This window comes from Notechis scutatus, chromosome 3, assembly GCF_049901735.1.
Source record: "Notechis scutatus isolate UNSWTSFEM ecotype Mainland chromosome 3, rNotScu1.2, whole genome shotgun sequence".
Lineage (NCBI taxonomy): Eukaryota > Metazoa > Chordata > Lepidosauria > Squamata > Elapidae > Notechis > Notechis scutatus.
Genome location: NC_142011.1, coordinates 180,259,513 through 180,284,779, shown reverse-complemented (window position 1 = coordinate 180,284,779; position 25,267 = coordinate 180,259,513). Strand labels below are relative to the sequence as shown.

Here is a 25,267-nt window from a genome sequence, read left to right as displayed (position 1 = left end):
AATCAAAATTCATACTTTAGATATTTCAAAAACTCAGATTTATACATATAATTTCTATTCAAACACAGTAAAAAAAGAAACTATTTCATCCTCTTAGAATTATAAAATAGCAACAATGATACCACAAACAAGTAGATTCCCCCACACTTTATTTCACTTATTTATATATCAAATTTAGAGAACACCCATCTCACTCACAGAGCAACTTTAGGCATTTTAGTGTCGGGTTGCCAACCTATGCTCTTTGAACTTATTGACAGTAGTTCTAATGATTTTCATAAAACCAATTTCAGAATAATCATTCAAACAGGATTGTAATACCTAGATCCCTTTGATGCAATATCATCATTTTTAAGGCTATATAGAGTTTAAGGAATGAAATTCAGTCCTTTTAATCACCTCAGATCTCCTAATTGTAATATATTATACTGTTTAGCTTTAATGGAATGAAACTTCCATGTTTGATGTAGTGATTTTTATATGGAAATTTCTAGGTCACTGATAGTTTAACAAAAGGAAACTTTTATTCTGAAAATATTTACATAAAGTACAAATATAACTTATGGGGACATACAGCATTTCCTATCATCAAATAATCTGTAATGATGGTTACAAATGCCAAGTGCTATAGATGTTTCTCAAAGTCCTTGTTGAATATCACTCAAAGCAACTGTTAGCCATTTTATTTTCTCTTCCATAGTCTTTTTATTGTTTGCAGTTTCTTGTAGTAATTGACGCATTTCTTCTTCAACCTGATAAACCTGAAATAAGTGTTGTTGATAAGGTTATTATGTATCAATAAACCCAGTTCTGAAAGCAGTTGAAGATATACCATGGAGGCAGAAAAGTATAGAACTGCCAACAGCTTATTTTCTAGAGATCACATTCTCTTCGCTGATGACGTAAAGCTGTTCAATACCACAGACAATACTGCTACCCTACAAAAAGATCTTGACTATGTATCAGAATGGTCAAACAAATGGCAACTTCAAATCTCAACAAATAAATGCTCTGTCTTACATATTGGCAAAAAAAATCAGAAAATAAAATACAAGCTGAATAATCAAGAACTTGTTGATGACCCAAGCTCTGTAAAGGACCTTGGAATACTCACCTCTAACGATCTAAGTGCTAGAGCCCACTGTAACTACATAGCCAAAAAGGCATTAAGAGTTGTTAACCTAATCCTACGTAGCTTTTTCTCTGGTAATATCACACTACTAACCAGAGCATACAAAACATTTGCTAGACCAATACTCGAATACAGTTCATCAGTCTGGAATCCACATTACGTATCTGATATTAGCACAATTGAGAAAGTCCAGAAATATTTCACAAGAAGAGTTCTCCACTCCTCTACTCGTTGTAGAATACCTTATGCCACCAGACTTGAAATTCTAGAACTAGAAAACCTTGAATTATGCCGTCTTCGGTCTGACTTAAGCATGGTATATAAAATCATACATTGCAATGTCCTACCTGTCAGTGAATACTTCAGCTTCAACCATAACAACACAAGAGCACACAATAGATACAAACTCAAAGTAAACCGCACCAAACTTGATTGCAGGAAATACGACTTCAGCAATAGAGTGGTCAATGTCTGGAATACTCTACCTGACTCTGTAGTTTCTTCCCCAAACCCCAAAAACTTTAACCTTAGACTGTCTACTATTGACCTCACCCCTTTCCTAAGAGGTCTGTAGGGGGCGTGCATAAGCGCACCAACGTGCCTACCGTCCCTGTCCTATTGTTTCTCTTATTCTTTTATTTTTCATATATGTACCCATTTCGTGTATTCACAACTATGTATACTCTTATACTTATTATCTTGTAAACAATTGGCAAATCAAATAAATAAATAAATAAATAAAAACATACAGGCAATCCTCATTTGGCAATTGACTGGCCCTTGCAGTGATCATTCATAGTAACAATGGTGATGAAAAAGTAACCTTGCAAACAGTCTTCCCATTTACAATCTTTTCAGGCCTGTAAAGGAGCAGTTCCCCAACCTTTCTGGCTAGGCAGAACGGTGGGAGAAGGGCTGGTTCTGTGTATGTGGCAGGTGTGTGTGCTTGCAGCTCTATTTGTGCAAGGGTTGGGCACATGCACCATTTTGCTTTTCCTAGTCTAACCTTTCTATTAACCTAACTGAACAATTTCACAGACAAAAAAGCTATCAAATTCTTTTATTCATACTTCTATTCTTTGTAAAGAATCCACCAATTCTTGAATTCCAAACTTTTTTTCAAAGGGAAAAGTGAAGGCAACAGTTTAAAAAGATAAACATTTGATCACTTTTGCCAACAACCTCATTTGATTAACATATAGCTGCTTTCAACTGCTTAGCATAGTCACCTTTTCATTGGCTGCCGCAACTTGTTTCTGTTTTTCATTTGCTAGCTGTAGCAGTTCTGCTTGATGTGCTGCAATGGTTGATTCATGTTGTCTTCGGAAAGCATCATCCACAGAATGTAGTTTTTCCATCATAATCCTAAACAAGGTACATTCTTAAATTTCCTCTATCCTATCATAATTTTCTATTGCTGATATTGGCAATGATGCCTATATATCAGAAAGCAAAAAATTATATTCACCACCACCCTACAGCAATCCAGGTGTCTCACGTAAATAGATTTGGGAGGGTACAGAATTAGATTTGGGAAGGTACAGAAAAGAAAATATATGTGTGTGTATGTATATATGTATGTCTTTAAATCTAGGGAACATATACTGCAGTATTAGCATTTTCTCAAGACTGTTTACAAATGTCATTTTTAAATCCATATTACTTAAAATCACATTAAAAGAGAAAACTTAATTTTGTATATTTTCGATGAAAGCTGGTAAAAAAGAATAACACATATTTGTTCTTTTAAAAAGGGGTGAGAAATACAGAAACTGCTTTGCTTCAAGTAAAGCTGTTTCTCCAAAGATAATAGCAAGAACAGAAGTATACTAATAGGTGACTTATTTCTATAAAGGTGCAAGTCTAGCTAAGTAACAGTTCCTAGAGGATATAAAAAAGCTGTGCTCAAAAACTGCTTCCTAATTTAATCTGATCCTTTGAAAGTCTACTTCAAAAACATAAAAACAGACAGCAAACCAATTCCTTTCTCTAAAATTGCATATGAGATCTAATGAGTTCTGAATGTTAAGTGTATTGGCATAAAAGAGACCTTAACACAAGCAGAAAAGCATACACAATCACTTCGTTCACATGTAAAACAAAGGCTCTAGTTTATTAAACCATCATGTGAAAGAATTGTATACAACATCTTCATATAAGAGGGAAATTTCTGACTTTCATATTGAAAGAGAGACAAGCCACGAAATACCTTCACTCCCATAAACTAGAAAATGTTTTGGCCAAAGCAACTCAGCCAACAGACTAGCTTCTTGGCATCAATAAAATAAACCACAGTGTTTGTGACTAAGCTTTAATTTTTGGTTAATTGGTATACAGATAAAATGGTCTATCAGCATACTTCTTCAAGGTTTAATAAAATTTTAAAAAAAACCTTACCTTGTGTGTTGACCTTATTGAAATACTTACTTCTGAGCTTGAAGACTTTGATCTCTTTCCTCTCTCAGCTGCTGCTCCCTGATATCAAAGTTTTCTTTCATTTGTTTGACTTGTGCTTCCAACTTGTTCAGCAATCCTCCTTTATCTTGCCATTTTTTATTCATCACACTGAAATATAATAAATATGGTCTAAGTGGCTTCAGAGATTACCTAGTCCATAACTTAAAATTTATTAATTTTAAGACAGGCTTTCCACCAGCCAACCTCAAGGATTAGAAATGGGAAGGGGGTCTTATAGTTTAACCCTATTTTCTCTTTCCCTCATGACTGAATATGATCCATAATATTTCAATGTGTGTAGAAGATGATATTGGTTTTAAGCACCTATAAGATTCTTTGATGTCATTGAGCTCAGCATCCTTTTCTTGCAATTCATGCTTCAGTTCTTCTTTTCTGTCGTTTTGCCTTTCTAATTTTTCCAATAAATTATCTAACTGTGCATCTTTTTCCTGGAGTTGTATTTGAAGTCTCTTCTGTATTTCAATATTGTCTTCACGAAGCTTTCTTATTTGCCCATCTCGGTTCTGTGAAGCCTTCAAAGTAAGATGTTTTAATCATACATTTAGAGTGAAACAAATTTAAAATTTCTTACTCATCACATAACTTACATAATTCTCTCCACTTTTGAAAGAAATAACAAACAGGAAAAACAGTATTTTTTTTTTTAAAAAACAACCTTACCAGCACAACCTCACAAATTCATGAGAGTCAATCCAACCAAAATCTTTAAACTACTTTTTCTATTTAATACTTATCCTTGCAGTCAGCAAAACTATTTTCAATCATGATGTGATTGGCCCCAAACTTTACTTATAGACTTTACTATTTAACAGTGTTTATTTATTTTATATTTCTGTCTGTTTTGTCTAATGACTGGGCAGATTTAATAATAAAAATAAAATAAAAGCCACTAAAACTAATTACCCCAGTGAATTAAAACAATATAAGGTTGATACTGGTACCACACTGTAAAAAAAGTGCTGGTATCTACACCAATTTCCCTCTGTAACAATGGACAATATAGAAGCAGAAAGATAGCAAATAAAAAATAAAAAGTATTCAATCTGTTCATGAAGTTATACCATCATGACAATTGCAGCTTTCCAATGCCCCAAAATAAAAATATAAATTTCTGTTGTATCTATATCCCTACTTTAGAATTGTTAGGGTTCACACAGTGCCTTGATCAATTTCATTTTGGATTAGCATGTTGTGACCCAACCAAGTCTTATACAATAATCAGGCTTAAACTGAAATGTGATCTAGTCTAAACTGTTATTTACAATAGGCTAAAGAAAAAAGCACCCTTACTTCTTTTAGCTTTCTAATGGTTTCGGTTTGATCTTCCACAATTTTAGACTTAATCTGCAAAGCATCATTGAGAGATTCATTTTGTTTTTTCAAAGCTTCAGTTTCACTAGTTAGAACTTCTATTTTGGCTTCCAATTTCCCCCGATCTTGAGCAAGAGAAGCTCCTGAGAAAAATAAAGACATCAATGCTTGTGGTGTAGTAAACACTGAAAATATATAAGGAAGTTCACAGAGGGATCACTGTTCATCTACAGCTTGGTTTTAAGTACCAGATTCTCATTCATTCATTCATTCATTCATTCATTCATGTATGAATTAATATATGTATATGTATGGTATTCAGCTTTGTTCGGGTATTTTCCCACGTCATTATAGTTGTGCTTTTAAAGTTGTAGCAACGTTTCGGCAGAATCTCATCTGCCATTATCAGGCTTGTGTATTGTGTTCGTCTGTGAGTCAGGCTTTCACAGCCATTTCTGTTTTAAATTTGGTGCTAGCCTACTGCTGTGTTAGAATGGTTTTTTCTTCATCCTGATTGGTTGGGAGTCTTGGTCTGTGTTTATTGGTCTTGGAGTTTGCTGTGTTCTGCTTGATTGGTGTTTCTAATATTTTCTGTCTGTTTTGTAACATTTGTAGGTTTTTTTTTTGTCTTGATTGACTGGCAACATTGTGTTTCCTATATTGGAGGCTTTTAGTGTGGCTTGGCTTCGGGTAAATGGATGGCTATCATTTATTAGGAAACTAGGTTTCATCTGAGTGCCTGGTTGGGGTGTGTTTGAACTGGAGGTATCAGGTGGGGTCTGTTTGTGCCCAGGTGTTTGCTTGGCTTGTGGTGTGGAGATTTGTGCACTCACAAACAAAAAACTCTCCACACCACAAGCCAACTTCTCCAACTTTTTGAGTTCAGGTCTTTCTAACCTTCCCCAAAGAGTTACTAAAACAAAACACACTTTCTTAGACATTGCAACTGATGATATGATGAGCCTTCTCCTTCAATGGGTAATTGTTGCTAGCATTATTTTACCTAGTGTGTCAGTAGCTAGGAAACAGTTTGCCATTGAGGTCTTTTATTTCATTTACTCTAAGCTGTTTGGGATTTGAAGAGGAGCAAATGTTACTATTTATGCCAAGAGTGTCAAACTCGCGTCATCATGGTGGCTTCACATGACATATCGTGACTTTTCCCCCCTTCGTTAAACTGGGCGTGGGCATGGCCAGCGCATGATGCATTCGGCCTGCAGGCCACAAGTTTGACAGCTTTGATTTATGCCAGCCTAAGTCGGACAGAGACAAAACACACCCAAGTCTTGTCAAAAGAACCACTTCATATTTCAAATGCAGCCTGGAAAGCAGTATCTAAGAAATCTTGGTATTTCTAAATGTTCCCTTTAGACCAGTTTCTCAACCTCAGAAACTTTAAGGTGTGTAGATTTCAACTTCCAGAATTCCTCAGCCTATATGCTATCCAGAGAATTCTGGGAGTTAAAGTCTATGCATCTTAAGGTTGCTAAGGATGAGGAACCCTGCCTTAGAGATATTTAAAAAATAGAAGCCACTCAGCTTACAGAGTCTCCTGCTTCTGGTGTGAAGATGCACCTTGTGGAAGTATATTTTAACTGTGTGGAGCACTGCAAACATAATAGCACAATTCACAAGAAATTATCTCCAAAATAGGCGTACAACTGAAGTACACATCATGTTGTATTTTGATCCCATATTCAGACAAGTTGTATTTCTCAAAGCAGTTCACCAAGCAAGATTTTTTGAGATGATTTTTCCCCTGACACTTGTGGGAACATGTGTCTTTCTCTCTGCTTTGGTGATCTTTCAGGAAGGCAAGGATATGCAGTCTTCTATGTATAGTATTGGACGTTAGTTTTATAGTTTTTACAGGGGATTAGGCCCACAATGATAAACTGGTTGGTTGTAGCAGGGGATAGATAAACGATAAAAGACTGAGTAGTTTACCTTGCTGTGCCAGCTCCTCTCCCCATATTTTTCTTTCTGCTTTTAATCCATCAATTACAGACTCCTGAGCTGTTACTTGTGAGATAAGTTTTGACTTTTCCTGCTTAAGAAGCTCAAGTTGAACAGTCTTTTGTTGATCTTCCTCTACCATATTTTCAAGAGTTTGTATCCGACTCTTTACATAAACGTAAAAAGAAAAAATAGAAACCAACAATTTTAAAGCAACTCTTGATATTCTAAAACAAACATCATCACATACATATTACAGAATATTTATAATCACTTGTTGCTGACAGTAGTAAGACCTCTCTAGTTGTGACTTCTAAACGAACCTAATGTCATCGAAGGGGAACATCTATTGCATCTATTTGTTGAACTCCTTTGACTTTAACTGTAGAAGATTCAGAAAAGTAAGTAACCTGATGAAGCACTTAATCAAGGACAATAAAGTGACGAAAAGCTAAAGAAGGATAAAAAGAAATCCTAAAGAATAAAAAATTAAGATAATTAAGATAACAAGCCAAAGCAGGGGCTATTATCTTCTATGTCAGAATTAAATTCCAGGAGCATTGTTCATTGCAGTTTATAGTGAATATAGGAGATTAGTTCAAGCAGGACCAGAAATCATGGTTCTGCAACTACTGAAAAAAATATTATAGAAAACTATAAGCTTCCAGTTTTCACCATTCGAGCACTTCCTCCATGTAGGTCAAAGCTTCTTCTCCATCCAGCCAATAGATCCATCTTTATTAACTAGACATTTCTGCCAGATACACACTCTTTACTTATTTTCTCTTCTCCGCCTGCTTTCAGGACAGAAACTTTACATGTTGTCTCTAACTGTCTGTGCTCCATTCACAAAAGTATGTTTCATCATGGAAAAGCTTTTCATCACCAGTTTATGATCATGATGAGAGATGGGATGATGAAGCACACAAATTTTAATTTTCTTGTGGCTCACCCACATAGTAAGAAACCATGTATTTTGCTACATGCAAATGACAGTGGTTGAATTATGAATTTTTCTTAGCTATTTCAGATAAAACTGTATCTCTTTGAAACTGTTAGCATCACAACTTACTCATTGATCATACAAAAAGCTTTCATTGCATTGAGCGGGAATCAAATCCAAAATACAGCATCATAAAATGTTTTGTTATTGTTATTAAAGTGTTTCTGAATCATCACAAAATACAATGTATAGAACACAATATATATATATATATATCAGATATATCTAAAAAGCCGTACTTTCAAGTTGTACACTATGTCTTGCTTTGATTTGATTAATTCTGTGATTTTATCTTTTTGTTCTTTCACCACAGATGTCAGCTCATGGATCAAAGTAGCAGATTGCTTTTCCTTTTGCTGAGAGTGGAGAAGAACCTGTTTATGCTCTGCCAGCTCTGCAGTAAGTCTACCAAAGCCTCCTTGAACCTATTTTAGCAAGAAAACAAAAGATTCAAACAAGGTGTTCAGCCTAACATTATATTGAATGACAGTTCAATTTAAAAATGCATTCACTATGCAATATTAACTTGCACCATGAAAGAACAATTCAGGCCATCTGTTGATTTAAAACATGTCAGAATAAGACACATTTAAACAAATCAAACTTATTGCATTTTAAATTTTTACTTGCAATACATTTCTTTTAAAAATACTCTGCTTTAAAGTTACATGAATAAGTTTATTTTCTTATAACTGAATAAAGTTTTTCTTCTAAATGGCTGAGGTTTTTGCTTGTTTTGTTCTATTTTTAAGAAAATACTGTTCAGAAATTATTATCCCAGTCATAATACTTTTGGAAGTGAGGTGACCAAGCAGGCAGTATACATTTGCCAAGGTGTTCTAAAGAAAATCATTCCATTGATCTATAGGAAGTTCTTTCGATGGTTATACTATTTCTTCATAGCTAGATCCTCAATGATTCATTCAAGTTTCTAAGAAGCATTATTAAGAATGAGATGGATGAAGCTAAGAGCTTTATAAAACTGAAGGCCATTTGAAGAAGAACTGAATCCAATAGCAAAGTTGTTCTGAAATTTAGTGAGACTTAAAACAATAAACTGTCTTTCATACACTTGAATCATTGTGATGTACACATGCATTTGTTCTTAATTTAGAATGACTTCATTACTATTCATGAACTTTAATTCGGGTTAGAAAGAAAGAATTAATATACAAAAATCTATCTAGAACTGTAAACCTGGAGTGAAGGAAAGGAACCCAGAGAAGAACACATAGCCTGTATTAGAAGAACCCAAATCACTTTATTTTCATCCTTCACTTGCATAGTGAACACTGAAAACATTTTTTTAATCTCAGTTAAGGGAGATCCTTCAATATAAAAACATTCTAAGCATCTCTTAATTGTTCAAAGGTTGTCAAAAAAGGCTGAAGCATTATATAACACTTGTACAAATGCCATTTTAATATCTGCATGATTGGTAATAATATTGGCAGCTTATTAGTATGGACCTTAGGTTTTGGAAGCTTTTAAATAAAACACTATTTTCAGAAATAGAATCACCTACCTTAACCTTACATGTTTTCAATGTAGTTAAGACATTTCAGTATCTACTGAAATTGGAGGTCAAAATAATCCTATGGTTTCTTTTCCCATATTTTCCTCTTCTTACCTCTGAAAATCTTTTGGCTTCTATAGTTAAGGCTACACGGAACTCATTCTCTAGATCCTTATATTTCTGGTTTAATTGATGACGTTTTTCCTGTAGTTCTTTAATATGGTCCTTATGTCTCTGTTCTTCTCTGGCTACTTCTTTTGACAGAGCTTCTTGAAATTCTGAGCCATTTAATGTAACTCTGGTTTCCAGTTCTTTTCTGGAACAATAAGACATAATACATTAAGATGAACAGAAACTGCTTTTCATAAGCACAATTCTGTACTTCTAAGAAGCCCATATTTAATTTGGAGGCACAAAATACAATCTAGGATTTCATAAAAATTCCAGTCGGATGATTACAACTCCATTATAGAACCACGATTTCTGCCATAAGGACTTTCTATCATCTTTCAAGCTTATATGCCAGCCTTCAAAACTGAAGGGCACATATGTTTTTGGCTGGCATGATGGGAACTAAGTTCTAGAAAGTAGGTAAAGCCAAAACAAAAAAATAGTATGAAAGCCAGTCCAGTATAAAACAAAAATATAATTAATCCAGTATTCACTCCATTTGTTACTGTTAATGGGATAGTCAGTTTGGTCTAGAAATTAAGGCACCAGGCTAGAAAGCAGATCATGAGTTCAAGTTCTGCCTTAGCCATAAAAGCCAGCTGGGTGACTTTGGGATTTTCTCTTTCTCAGCCAAACCCACCTCAGAGGGTTGTTGTGCGGAAAATAGGAAGAGGAAGGTGTGTTGGACATTTTCATCATTTTGAGTTATTTGTAAAAGCAATACATGCAGGAAATAACATAATTTGTAAACCGCCGAGTCACTTTATAGTCACCTTTTGTGATGGAATGCACAAAAATTCAATATATATTGAATATATTGAATTAATTAATTTTAACATGATAGAACTGGGACATTTATCTCAATATATTCAGTGCATTAAATAATTAATTAATGCACAGAATATATTGAGATAAATGTCCCAGTTCTATTATGTTAAAAATAATTACTGCTTGACAGCTTCTAGAGGAGTTCTGGTAGTTTCTCCCAAAGTCATCAGGAACCCCAAGTTGTACAGCTATTTTTTTTAAAAAAGATACAATAAGCAAACAATCAAGTCATTATGAGTGCAAGTGAAATTACTATATTTTTCGGATTATAAGATGCATTTTTTCCACCCCCAAAAGTGGGTGGAAATATCTGCATCTTATACAGTACAATGAATGTTGCCAAAGCCCCACTCACCCACCTGCTCCCATCCTTTGGCCTATGCCTCCCAGCCATTTGCCTCCTTGCAGCAAACAGCAAACTGTTTCAGCTTCAGCACAGCCTGATTAGCACAAGCAGCTGATTGTCAGTTGGATCGGCCTCCCGACTGTCAGCTAGTTCAGGCTGCAGGGATTGCCATAGCCTCTTGCTGCCTCCGTGCACCCCATTTCCGGCCTCTGCATCCCATTTTTGGCTTCTGTGCAGCTTGTTTTCAGCCTCCATGCACCCCATTTTCCGCCCTTTCCGATCCCTGCCACCCAGAATGAGCTGAAAATGGGATGTGGAGGCCAAAAATGGGCCAAGTGGAGGCGGCAATAGGCAATGGCAATCCCTGCAGCCTGAAACAGCTGATAGTCAGGAGGCCTATCCAACTGACAATCAGCTGCTTGTACTATTCAGGCTGTTTGCTGCAAGGAGGCAGAGGCCAAAGAATGGGAGAAAGTGAGTGAGCGGGGCTTCGGCAACATTCGGCAACAGATTTTTTCCCCTTGTTTTCCTCCCCAAAAGCTAGGTGCGTCTTATATTTCAGAGCATCTTATACTCTGAAAAATACAGTAAGACAGTCTAACATACAAAGATCTACGCTAAAATAATCAAGTTGATTCCTTCTTTATTTTCTGAGACATTGATGATTTTTCAATTTAGATCTATATTTATATAATTTTTTGATCATTAATTTTTATAAAATTTGATTTGGAATTTCCACGTAATGATCTATTGTACAAAAAGTTTGTAGAAAAGCTAATCTTATTTAATTGGATTAATTCAATCAAGAAATGTTTAAAACTTGAAATTCTTTTAGCAATTTTTTTTTTAAATTAGGTTTTTATTCAAAATTTCAAAAATTTAAAATGAACTATTAATGTTAGGAATGATAGTCACCTAACAGTTGGTTGGAAATATATAAACCAGGATAGTCATTTAATACTGTTGTATCTTTAAGAGAATGCTGTAATTATGATTGGCTGAGGTTCCTCCAACGGCCATAAGATGGAGCCAGAAATCTGGTTTCTCTCTTTCTTGCATTTCCTGTTTTGCATGATCGTTGTTCTGCTTGGATTGCTGTGAGACTTGCAACTGTTAAGCAAACTCTGTTTACTGAACTTTGTTTATGATACTTGACTTTGTTTTTGGATTATCCCTGGACTGATACTAACTACTTTAACCGTGTATGATTTGGACTGTTTGTTGGACTTTGTTTACTCGTTTACTGGAAGTAAAACTTACATTTTACTATTCAATGTATCTGTATGCTGGTCGTGTGTTATTCAACATCACTCTCACTACGTTTCCCTGAGTGCACTCATTCTCCTAACGGGGAATACCTCAACAATTCCTCACATACTCAAGAATGCTACATATCTTTGCTGGATTATAAGGAGACATGTACCTGTGTTCCTGCTCTCTTAGCGTTAGGAGTTCATGGACTTGTTCCACCTTTTCTTTTTGTTGCTGAAGACATATTCGAAGTAACTGTACTTCTCTCTCGGCTGCTGATGCTTTAAGTTCTGCAGTTTGAATTCTTTTCACCTACGATATTTGAAGTAACAGCAAGAGAAACAATCACAATTTCAAAGCTTGATAGCACAAGCAGATGTCCTTGAGCAATAATAAGTTTTCCCATGGTACGATTAACAAATGTTAGGGTATTTTTTTAAATTTCGCAAATTATTACCTGGGTTTCAGTATAAAATACAATACACAAGTATTATACAGTAACTTTTGACACTGTGGAAGCAATAATTTAAAGTTTTTGGACTGAATCAGCAGAGCTGTTTGATCCAATATCAAAACACAAACACTATTGACTCATCATTCTGATGAACTTATCTTAAAACATGCTCCAAAAATCAATACATGTAATTCATTTGACCATATTCAAGGAAGAACAGAGCTATTCTTTATATATCAAGTAAAGTTCTGATCATATTAAAAAAAAATTCAAAAAGCAAATAAATGTTTAACTGCAATATTAAAATGATCTTTTGTTATATTCAGAACCAGCCATTCTACCTCTGAAGCTTGCTGCTGTGCTTTTTGTGACTCCAGCTTGGAGAGAGCTTCTTCTAAAGTCTGGAGAGCCTTTTGCTGATCCTCTTCTTTTTGCTTGGACCGTTCTAGCTCCTTACCGAGTTTTTCAGCTTCTTCTTTCAGTTGCCGAATATCAACCTGAAGTCTTGTCTTTGCATTTCGTTCTTTCAAAATCAGCTCCCTTAGCCTGAGAAACATGTATGTGGATGGTGTATTTATTTACTTATCTATATCCCACTTCATTATGTTTAGAAATAACTCAAGGTGATGAACATATTCAACACACTTCCCTCCAATTTTCCCCACAACTTCATTATTTTACTCCAAAATGTTACTTAAACTTCCAACTGAACAAATGAAGAGATGTCAGATATCACACTTTAAAACAGATGTATCCAATCCAAGGTCCACCTATGGCCCTGGATAGCTGGTAAAGTGCCCCACAAGATAATAAAAGATATAAAAATAATTTTTGTTATTTAATACATTAACTATATTATTATATATTAACTATATTATTACATAAATTTTATATGCAACCCCAGATAATTCTGTACACTCAATGCAGTTCAGGCAAGCCAAAAGGTTGGACAGTCATGATTTAGACATACATATATCTTGTGTTTACAGTTTAGGATATCCAAGCAGTTAGTATCTTCTAGATGTGTCAGGACTACAGCTCCTAGATTTCACATACAAAAGACCGTACTACTGTACTACTACTACTACCTTACTATACTTCTATGCTGTCCAACTCCCAATGACTTTGGATGGCTCATAACAATCAAAACAAATAAATTATGATAAAACCAATAAAAGGAAAAAGAAGGAAAAAGATGGCAGGAATGATAGATTGGATGGAAACAAAGACCTGACCAATAACTCTTTGAAATAACATCAGAACATGGGCCATCCAGATCTTGGAGAAAACCTCACTGCAAAGGATAGGCATTACTATAGTGTAAGGGCAGTTCCAGGATCCTGGTATATTACATAGGTTTAATCGAAGATACCTGGGGTTTACAGTAGCAACCCTGCAAGATCAAATTGGCCAGGGAGTTATTTTCAAATCAAGTAACTCATTAAAGTTCTATGGCTCAGAATTAACTCGCTCTGCCATTCCTAGGCCACTTTCTTACCTAGGTAATATCCAACAAATTTACTGAAAAAAATACCCAAAAAATGTCACTTTAGACCTTAGAAACTCTATAATCTGAAAGATATAGTGTGTTCAACTAATTTGCTAATCTATATATAACCACAAGAACTGATATTTTACTGTTCTCAAGAGCTTAAGAATGCTAATAATGAACAAATTATTTCCATGTAAATTGCAACTTCACATTGTTAACTCAAAAGAAATTATATACAAATACTCACCTATCTGTAGTGTAAACAGCTACGCTTTGAATATCTTTTTCTTCTTTGGCCTGGTTCTGCAGCTGCTTAATGCTTTCACTCAGTTTCTTTTCAGCTTGTTCAGCTTTCCATCGCTTCTCTCTCTCCTGATCTAATTCTTGAATTAGTACCTAAATAAGAAGAAAATGTCTTTTTCTGAAACAAACTAGTAACGCATCAAAACTCCCTTGCCTATTACAACAAAAGCTATCCCAATTTTATTTTAAAGTTTATATCAATACTACACAGCAAACTGAAAATTTATCAGGCACATATCACTTCAGAATGATAAACGTATCTACCCTGTAAGTGAATTCTTCTTGAATACCAGTATCCACATTTAGTTTTTTCAGTTGACTTTTTGGTCCACCCAGTTTTTCCGGTGTTTCCCCCACTACTTTCAAACTTGCAATTTCTGAAGCTGGGCTTGAACTTTGTCCCTCTTTGATGTGGGATTCTTGAAATTTAGTCTTGATGAAATCTTTCTCTTGTTCCCTAATGTGAAACAAAAATTGAATTCGCATACAGGAATGTATAAAAGCTTGTCAGAATATCAAGTGGGTATCATTTAAAGCAGGGATCCCCAACCTTTTCGGCCGCGGCCCGGTTCCGGCATTAGCTGGGCGCCGCGGCCAGGATCCAGCGTCAACTGGGCACCGCCATCTTTTTATATAAGGCGCTTCCGGTGACGTCACCGAGCGCTGTTTCATCAAAAAGATGGCGGCGCCACGCTTCGTGAGCTTTTCGGGTAGAAATGGCTTTCTACCGGAAAAGCTCACGGCTCGCCCGCCATCTTTATATGGCGCTTCCGGTGAGCTTTCTCGGAAAAGCTCACGGGCGCTTTTTACCAAAAAGATGGCGGCGCCCAGCAACCAGCGGCCCGGTAAGGCTTGTTCCGCGGCCCGGTACCGGTCAGCGGACCGGCGGTTGGGGACCCCTGATTTAAAGGGCCTCAAAGTAATTAGAAGGGTATTAAAAGCTATGAAACGATCCCACAGGTAAATTTCTGCAAACAATCATCCTTTCTACAGTTTCTAAAAATATACCTCTGAACTAGTTTTTTAGGCAGTAAATAAAATGAATCCAAAATTTTAGATTCATTTTCAGCAGCTACATTTGAGTTTTAACTTTATTATCGAAGTCAGGAGAGAAAATAGAAATTATTTATGTCAAAGATGAGCTCCATCACCATTAAGTTTCACTATTAATTAGTCTTTATTTTCATGAAAACCAGGCTACATTCAATTCTGCAGATTACTTATCTTCATAAAAGAGTAACAGACTACATGTGAATATGAAAGCACTGATAACTGAATTAAGACTAAGATATCATACCTGGCGGACAGTTTGCCCCTTTGAGAACGGAGCTTGGTTGATAAAGTGTTCTTCCGATAATTAGGCAACTTGCTTCTTTTAGTAGCTTTTCTATTCTCTTTTCCACTTTCACTACCACTCTCTGAGGTAAAATCTGTTTTTTTTTTGGCTTTCACAGTCACATCAGCTTTTGAAGAATTAGTAACCTGAAAATAAACAAAGATGTTAATTAGGAATCTGGTCTGTTCACTTTTTTGCTGTTGTTTCCTCTGCTGATCCAGGAAAAAGGTCATTAATATGTTGTTAGAAATTAAAAATACATTGAAAAACAAACACTAAGAATTCCATTATTAATGTAACAACCCAATCTCCCACAAGAGCTAAGAACATTATTCAGACAAGTACAAACAATCAGAACTCCAGACAAAGGGACTTCCGGTTTGAGCTTCTTCAACGACAGACCAAAACCTCGTCTCTGTGAGGCTTCGATCCATGATCGCCGCTGGAGCGCCCCGAGCCGGCTGGTTTCGGGGCTAAGCCACCCCGTAGAGGTGGTGAAGAGGGGGGAGACTGCCAGCAGGGTTGAGGAGAGCCGCATCTCTCCTCCCCAGCTGGCCATTACTCCCTTTCCCGAAGGCGGTTGCAGTGGTGGTCAGAAATGGCCATCACAAAGAAGAACTCGACTGGAAAAGAATGTGCAGGAGGAAGATAAGAAGAGAAAGTTTTGGTTGACCGGGTCAAACAGCAAAAGCAACAAATAAGGTACCCTGGAATTGAAACTGTTAAAAAACAATAACATTGTTCCCTAAGAAGATTTTTAAGCTGCGAAGGAGAGAGAAAAGGAAAAGATTTGGTTTTCTCCTTTTCCTATACTGACAGCTAAGAGACTTAAGCAAGAAATTGGAAAAAAATCCACTTTGACATCAATAGGCATTTAATGCTGAAAATAAAAAGTCAAAGGGATAATAAAAATTTCTGGATAATTAAAAGCTCTTGAAAACAGGAAAGGAGAGAGGAAGAATAAAAGGGCAGGATCTGGAAGGGAGGAGACTGCCTGGAATTAAAAAAGAACATACAGCAAAATCTCAACAAGACTTCCAAAAGATACATTCTAACTGAAATATCGCAACAAAAACCCCAGGAAGAGAAAGTCAAAAAAGAAATAAGAAGATATAACTCGGGACTATCTGGATTACTTGATGATTTCTGGATTCTTGGTTATTGTTTTGAATGACTAAAATCAATCGGGTGGTTGTTTAAAACTTTTTTAAATGGCTCCACTTTTAGAAGAACTGAAAATGGAAGTTAAAAAGTACAAAGAAGATGCACAAGAAGGGAGAGGTTTTTTTGGCTTCGTATTTCAGTTTTTAGAAATGGAGATTTGGAATTATGAGAAACAACAAGAAATGCCTGCAAAGCAAGAAGATTGTGACAAAGAAGAAGCTATCTTTAATGAACAAGTAATCTTAGATGGGGAAAAAAGGAAAGGGGAGAAAGAGAATGGAAAGTTTAAGATTGGGAAAAACAACTCCCCGCAAAAATAGAGTGAAAAATAAGTATAAAATCAGAAAGCAACAGAAGAGGGAAATGCAGAAGAGAGAATTAGAACTAGAGAGACAAGGGGGTAAAAAGGGGAGGGAGAAGATGAGAGGGAAGATTGAAAGGAAAAGAAGTTATAAAGGACAGAAGCAAAATATAGAGAAACAGGGTCTATTTAGAGATAATGGGTGAAAACTTAATGGAAAAAGGGATTCTGCAAAGGTACATAAAATAGTATGGTTATATTAGAAACAGAAATAATTTTAGAAAATATGAAACAATGTATGATTAAAATGTCTGATAAAATAGCTATCGTAATTCAGTGGAATGCTTGTCAATAAATAAATGTAACAAAAGGTATATTTAATGATTTATAAAACATATGTGAAGAGAAATAAGGGAAAAATTAATTATGGAGATTATATGTGTTTTTAAGGAAGTATGATATTTAATTGAAAAGAAGTGTTAAAGATGTTATGGTTTTAATGATTATTAATGATAGAACTGAACTGGAATGGAATGAGGGTTTATAATTACATATATTTACAATCATTCATTTTTTTTAAAGAATATAGTGTGTATTATAAGAATGTGCCAAGCAGAATTCGATTGGAAGTTATGTATTATGTATTATATTGAAGGTCATAACCTTAAACCTGAAGTTTAAATAAGAGTTGAATGGATGTAATTAAAAGATATAAAGGTGTCATACTCCAATTAGTAACTACAGGAGAAAATTTGTTTAATGAGAAAAGGTAATATGAAATTGAAACAGAACAGACAAAAGTATAAATATAATGATTTGAATTGAGGTGAGATGATCAAAATAAAATTGAGAAAATTAAAAGAGGGGAAAAACTATATAGAAAATGTAAAATAGTATAAGATATGGAATAGAATACAAAAAGGAGCATGAAATTGAGTTTTGTGTCTGTATAAAGAAGTTCAACCTGGGACCATGCTATTTTCAAAAAAGATGTTTTACTTGTATTTTGTGTGTGAAAACCCAAATAAAACTTTATTAAAAAAAAAAGAACTCCAGACAAAGGAACAACTACCTATACAAGATCTTTCAACAAAATGGACACCACACAATCAAAAATTACAGCTTAACCCTGAGCTGCATATAGTTTCTTCTATTGGAATAATATGATGCAAATGAAAATATACCAAAAAACATTTCTCAAGCTAATCTAAAAAACATTAAAAGTTACTACCTTTTGCAGGAGGTGAGATATCTGTTCTTCTAGTCTTTTTATCCTTGAGTCATTATCAAATTTATTTTTTTCTGGCTCAAAAGATGACATTATTTCAGTGGAAGAGCTCGTGGTAGTCCAAGGTGACATCTTTGCCCTCTGGCGAAACTGGGCTAATACTTGATCAATACGTGGTGTTATTATTGGCAAACTGACATAAGTCTATTTAAAAAATTAAAAAATCTAAGTCATACAGAGAGAAGTTCAAACTTTATAGACTTCAAATAAAAGCAAAAATATATTAATTTAAGCACCTCTTCTTCATCTGTATAACTGGATGAAACTAAACAGCTTAAGAGATCTTCCAAGCACTTCAAATCAGATGAGTTTGGTTCCATTAAGTTAACCGGTTCACCAAATATATTCTTCCCATCCAAGATGGTCAGCTGAGGTAAAGCCTGAAGAAGAATCTCTCTGTAGCCTTCAGATAATAGAAGAAATTACTTTATAACTGCATTGTGAAAAGTCTTCAAATGCTTTTCCAAATTAGTTTCATTTGCACTACTAGATTTTATCCTATCCACCTGAACAATTGCAGCACTTTTACCTATTTTGGCACACACAGGGTTACTTTTTTCATTTTTCTCCAAAGTAAGATTAGTCAAGTATTGCAGTCCACAAAGGCATTGAAGTAAATGGTTAACATTATTTACACTGTTGCTGTGAAGTTCAATATGATTAATTTTATAGTTCGGTCCTCGAAGGTGTAGAAGTCCTGTAAAAAATACAAGTCAATAATAAATGTTCAAACATCAAAAAATCAATAATCTAAGCACAGTTTAATTAAAATGGGGGGGGGGGTGTTCCCTTCTTTTGTAAAGTATTCCAAATTTATTTTTTTGGGAAAATGATTGTGCCTATCTCCACAAAACAATTATGATTGCAAAGCAAGTGTTGCAAAACCAAGGAATAGAGGAGAGACAGACTAATTCAAGATGGGGATTGATTTAGGCACCAAGAATGACAATTTGCCAATGCATTATGAGATCATTACCGAGCAGTCACCATTTGGATTTTCAGTCACTGTAACAGGAAATGGCTTTGGGACAGGAAGAGCCACAGCCAGGACAAGTCAAATAAGAGGCAGCTTATGTTTCAGAAGGAATGTGGATATGGCAAGTAACTGAATTCTTGGGCTGTAGAGGCAATGGGGCGAAAATTGTCCTCTCAGACTTGCAAGATTCTGTTAATGTCACTGTACAATAAAGCAGAGCTAGTACATCAGGGTGTTTCTTGCCTGGAATACTTTGTAAGGCTGAAAGCTACGGACACAAGAACATATTAAGCTAGTCCTGCTGATAAAATTGCCTTCTTCTCTAAAAGATCTAATGACCTTCAAAACTGCAGTGTCACAAACACATTCAAGGGTGTTAACATCCCTGGGCTCAAAATGGTGCCTGTATCCAGGTAATCCTAATCCTACTCTTTTTAAATTAGGCACCAAAGGCACTGCATGCACATAAAAATACATAAGGCTTTCATCAATTATGGTTGTGCCCATCATTTTGAAGCCAAGTACTGTCTCTGTGTTAGGCTCTGTGCATATGGATTTCCAAATAAGTTTTTCAGAGTCAGTAACGCTTGGGCTTGAATAGATTGAACTGAAAATCTCTTACCTGAAAGGTCATCTATACGGTTGTAAGATAAATTCAATTTAGTTAAATTATATAATTTTTCCAGCCCTAGGGAAGAGACAATTTTTAAAAAAAATGAAAGCAACTATGTAGGCAAACAATCAGAATGAGCCCACACATATTTCTGTCTGAAATATTTCTTTTAAGACTTCTAGCCATTCTGTGAGCATTCTACCACCTCATCCAATTAGTCAGCATTCTATGCTTAACCCTTAAGGAGTAATTGTTCTGACAGCTTTATCTTTATTTTAAGGATCTTTTACAAATCCTGGCTAAGCATGCTCATATATTTTTATACATATTTAAATAGCCGCCCATCTCACAGTTTGTGACTCTGGGCAACATACAATAAAAAAGTAGTGCTGAACCATTACTGTCAAATAGGTACAGGCCATTAAAAATGCTAAATCTCTATAGGCATCTTTTTAAAGGATCAAGTGTACAAACATGCTACAAATCTCCAACATTCAAGAACTGTAATTAAAGGGAGGAAAGGGAATGGGAATATGACAGGTCTTAAGAACCATTTCTATTTCAGCCTCCATTATTAAATGTGACAGAATGCTTTAGGCAGGTAAATATATCTCAGCATATTCAGAATATTCTGTGGTTTGACCCAGGTTTCTATGGAGAAGCAGACAAATAATTACCATTTCTCTATTTCAGAAATATAAATTCCAGCTACTGCTGTAAAAATGGTTTCCTAATGAATTCATTTTCAAATAAATATTCAAACTTTGGAAAGTTCAAGCAGGTTTCATTCTGTTTTTCTACAAGTAGTATTACGTATTGCACTAAACCTGTCAACTTTGAGTTATATGGACCTCAATTCCCAGAATTCCCTAGCCAATATGCTGAGGGAATTCTGTGAGATGAAGTCAACACATCTTCAAAACACTGGTCTAGACATTCCCATTGGAGCAACTCCTGGAAGGGGGAATCTGCATTATTATTTATTTTGTCTGAGGATCTTGAATCTTCAGAAGCCATTCAGAACAGTATGAGACAGTACTGGTATCAGCAAGGGAATCAACAAAAATCCTTAGCAAGATTTCTCTATCCTAGGAATTCTGAATCTTTTTCTGTCAGGAATCCCTTTGAGAATCTGGTGAAACCTATGGACCTTGTTTCAGAAAAATGTTATTTAAATGCAACGTAAACCAATTATGCCCAAGTATGGTTACCAAAATGTTAGATAAATAACAATTATATCAATATACAGTAGATACTTCTTTATTAATCAGTTAAATTTATAAAAATGTCTTTTATAAGGTATAATTTCAGATGAGTAAACTTTTGAAGTCTAGAGATCATAAATCAGGCTGCTGCTGATTACTGAATGAAAAAAAAAAACAGTGAAGTTTCAATTTTCTCCCCACCCATGTACAGACTCCCTGAAATTTATTTACAGACCACAGTTAAGAACCCCACTCTGCACAGAGCTTCCCAATCATGGACACTTCAGGATATGTGAACTTCCTAGAATTACCTATCCCAAGGCAATTCTAGGCCTTAAGTCAACACATCTAGTAGTTGCCAAGGTTGGGAAACATTGCTTTCTAGTTCCTTCCCACAAATGGAAGGAAACCTATATTAATGCAACATCAAGCCTTGATCTAATGACTAACCTTCAACTTTTGTTATCAAGTTGCAAGCCAAATTTAAGGTACGGAGGTTTGCAAGGCAGCTTAGACCTTCAATCCAATGTATGCGATTTGATGAGAGATCTAGATGTTCTAAGTTCAACAGGTGATCAAGACTTTCAATTCTGGCAATCAGGTTACAGTGCAAGTTGAGTGTGTGAAGTTCTGAACTTAAAGGCAGCTCTGCTAAACTACAAATGAAGGACATGTGACAAAACATTGGTTTTAACAGTATGTAGAAACTTTGAAGCACATGTAGTTTTGACTTACAAAAGTTCATTTAGTGACAATTCAAAGTTACAATGGCACTGGAAAAAGTGACTTATGACAGTTTTTCACACTTACAACCGTTGCAGCACCCTCATAAAATAGTATATTAAGTGAGCACGAATTTGATTTATGTCTGTACCAAAAGATTTAACCCGGGGTAAGCCGCTTTCCAAAAAGAAGTTTTATGTATTTATGTTTTGTGTAATGTTTGTCTATGTTTGAAAGGATGTGGAAGAGAAAAAGAAATATAATTAAATAGAAGGAAAGGGAGCAATAAAGAGAAGTTGGGAAAAGATATGAAGTTGAACAGATAAGATAAATATACATATTAAATTGTGTTTGTATAGAAATGTGATAATTTGGAATTACTTTGTTTTTAAATAAGATGTTTTATTTGTTTTTTTAGAAAAGATATTTTATGTTACTACATCCTGTTTTGTTTGTTTGTGTATTGTTTTTTAAAAATTAATAAAATTTGTTCAAAAAAAACCATTGGTTTTAACAGTATGTAGAAACTTTGAAGCACATGTAGTTTTGACTTACAAAAGTTCATTTAGTGACAATTCAAAGTTACAATGGCACTGGAAAAAGTGACTTATGACAGTTTTTCACACTTACAACAGTTGCAGCATCCTCATAAAATTCAAATGCTTGGTAACTGACTCATATTTATACTTGTAGTGTCCCAGGATCATGTGATCATCTTTTGCAACCTTCTGACAAAGTCAATGGAGAAGCCAGATTTATTTAATAATCATGTTACTAACTTAAAAGTGGCACTGATTCGCTTAACAACTGGGGCAAGACAGGTCAGAAAATGGCATGCCTCTTAACTCCTATTAAATACCAAAATTTAAGGGAGGAGCGTGCCCACCCTATCCGACCCAATAGGATGAGAATATTTGTCTTTAGAGAAAGGCAATTCTGCAGATAACTTGGTCCTATTCCATACAGGGCTTTAAAGTAATGGGCAACACTTTGAATTGCACCTGGGAAGAAACCAGAGGCTAGTGCAACTTGTAACAAAAGTGTTACAAGAGCAAAATAGGGTACCGGCTATTGTGCATGCTGTTGCATTCTGGGCCAATTGAAGTTTTACGTAGTCTTCAAGGGCAGCCCATGTACACTGCATTGCAGTAATCCAAATTAATATTTAATCTGTATTAATGAATAACATATCATGACTTGCAGCTGTTGATAATTTTTTCTCCACCAAAGTGAATAAATCTAATTCAATGCTATCAATGCTCTGGTAGTTGCCTGTAAATTAAATTATACCTTATGGAAAGTCTTTTTTTTTTTTTTTGCACTGGATGGCCTCAACTTACTTACCATCTTCTTCCACTTAAAAAGCCCATACGTTCTGTGGAGCATCCCTTCTAAATTTCTTCAAATAATTTAAACCATTAAATAACAGTTGGCTAACAATTCGGGCTTGTCGTCTCCCAGCCTGCTTTAAAATAGGCGGGGATCGAGGAAAAAAACCCAAAGGTGGAGTTGTGACCCCCAATGTACCCCAGCACTTCTGCATGACACCCAAGGAAGGAGAAGGGGAAGGACCCCTAAGTGTGCAAAAATGATGCAACCTCGCAGTAGCAACACCTGAGACGGGATTTGGAAAAAGCTCAGACTCCCCTGTGCACGGCTTCCTCTTCCTCCCTGCAGCTTCTCACCTCTTGATGCCTTTATCCATTAGGCTGAGCTCCCCTGAAGTTGCGCAGACCTCCGCCATCCTGCTCCGCTTAGCGACCCCCTCCCCAGGCTCAACCGCGGTAATTGCCGCCCTCCGCTTTGAACCCCGCCCACCAGGCCCTCCTCGTTGTGACTACGCCAACGGCACCGCTGAGCATGACGGGAGGAAGGTGGGCTGTTCCAGGCTCGCCTTCCTAGCGGCTGCGGTTGCAAGGCAGGCGGGCGTTGGTCCCTCTCTGTACTCCAACGGCGGAAGAGAGGGGGGGAAAACCGGCTAAAAGGTTTAGAACAGGGGTGTCCAACCTTGGCAACTTTAAGACTTGTGGACTTCAACTCCCAGAATTCCTCAGCCAGCTTTGGAATTCTGGGAGTTGAAGTCCACAAGTCTTAAAGTTGCCAAGGTTGGACACCCCTGGTTTAGAAAGTGATTTGCACTTGAGGACGCATGGTAGGAAAGAGTAAGTTATGAGCAAGGGAGCGCCTGCTGTTCTACTCATTCCACAGTTGCACGGGCGGACACTTCTGTGTACTTGACTATTTAAATACTAAAAATAAAAACCCAGCCCGGCAATGCAGTTCCAGCCCGTGATTTTCATGATGTGAACCCGAAGTTGTCGATAAGATTGGCGATTATTATTGGGGGGAGGGGGGGAAGGAAGGCAAGGGCATCAAGGAGAAAATGTGAATGACTCGCTGTTTTTTGTTTTTTTTTGTTTTGAATTTTGAGCGGCTCTCTTATTTATTGGGCTTGAAATCGAAAATTGACAGCGATATGCCTCCCGTTGAGGCGAAAGGACTTCTAAGCGAGGGAAAAGGGCGAATAGAGTAAGCTAACTGGGTTTGAAAATTAAGAGTTTACGTACGTTCCCAGAGCTGTAAAACACGACACAAGGTTAGGCTTGTATGTGTTGGGCTGAGAGAGATTCATACGACCACTAGATGGCAGCGTAAAATTACGATACCTCTTAGTTGTGGTCTGGCGATAGCTGGGAGGTTTCAGATAGCCCTGACTTGCCAGTGCAAATATTTTGTATTTCGAATGAAACATGCCTTGATTCAGTCCAAACCAGTTTCTCTGAAAGAGCGAGAGCGTTTATTTAAATCACAATCCTGAGGATTTCTTACAGCTACAATGCAAGCTATAATCTCAAGGATCAAACTTTTTTTTCTTAGAATTTAATGTGTAAAACACTAATAGTACTGCACCACATAGTTGGAGGTACACCTTTTTTTCTGTTTCAGGGTTGAGATGAAATATACTGTAAGTCTAAGTGCTATTGCTATAATAAACATAACGCATAATGCACATACAATAAACTTTGCAGTGCTTTTTCGGGGAGGGGGTTTCTAATGCAATCCAATATATCTGTTGGCACTGACTTGAATATTATTGTCCGGCAGTAACGCTATCTGTGAATTCTATTTGTGTTGCCAATGAAAATTGGAAAAATCTTGAAAAAGAAGGAAAATCCATGGCTCAAGGGGACCATTTAAAGTGGCATATGAAGGAGAAAAATAAAAAATGGATATATGTACCTGTCAAATTGGAAATGGCAGTTAGGATTAACCACATCTCAGAAGAGTCCACAGTAAACTTCAGCAAGAGGTGTGGTAATGTCATCAATAACAAATGCCTTAATTGTGTACTTAAATTCCTGCTACAGGCACATCAAGCTGAAGCTGTTGTCTCCCTTTTCCTGCATTTCATCTTTTGCC

The 25,267-nt window shown here is 36.0% G+C and overlaps 1 protein-coding gene across 3 annotated transcripts; it reads right to left on the bottom strand.

The window, feature by feature from the left end:
- Positions 1-502: 502 nt before the first annotated feature.
- On the bottom strand, positions 503-23,799 carry LRRCC1 (leucine rich repeat and coiled-coil centrosomal protein 1). 3 transcript variants are annotated; one of them, XM_026691197.2, is made up of 19 exons: positions 23,533-23,799; positions 21,575-21,780; positions 19,929-19,994; positions 18,860-19,027; positions 18,567-18,733; positions 18,274-18,474; positions 15,539-15,723; positions 14,506-14,698; positions 14,186-14,334; positions 12,788-12,992; positions 12,165-12,304; positions 9,511-9,712; positions 8,120-8,305; positions 6,869-7,043; positions 4,901-5,064; positions 3,914-4,122; positions 3,560-3,697; positions 2,362-2,497; positions 503-761 (listed from the first exon to the last, which is right to left on the bottom strand). In XM_026691197.2, the coding sequence occupies exons 1-19, from the start codon at positions 23,589-23,591 to the stop codon at positions 639-641; spliced, it is 3,072 nt and encodes a 1,023-aa protein (XP_026546982.2). In that variant the 5' UTR covers positions 23,592-23,799; the 3' UTR covers positions 503-638. The 3 variants fall into 3 exon arrangements, with proteins under 3 accessions (XP_026546982.2, XP_087818077.1, XP_026546989.2); XM_087961951.1 differs by lacking the exon at positions 21,575-21,780 and having other exon boundaries at positions 23,533-23,675; XM_026691204.2 differs by lacking the exons at positions 503-761; positions 2,362-2,497; positions 3,914-4,122.
- Between the last annotated feature and the right edge of the window lie 1,468 nt (positions 23,800-25,267).

Bases quoted from the DNA above. Each gene is read 5' to 3' on its own strand.
- LRRCC1 (XM_026691197.2), bottom strand. From the start codon at position 23,591: ATGGCGGAGGTCTGCGCAACTTCAGGGGAGCTCAGCCTAATGGATAAA. The intron at 19,028-19,928 runs GTAAGAGATTTT...TATTTTTTACAG, and splicing joins CCGTATAGATGACCTTTCAG to GACTTCTACACCTTCGAGGA. The intron at 14,335-14,505 runs GTAGATACGTTT...CTTCTTATTTAG, and splicing joins AAGAAGAATTCACTTACAGG to GTACTAATTCAAGAATTAGA.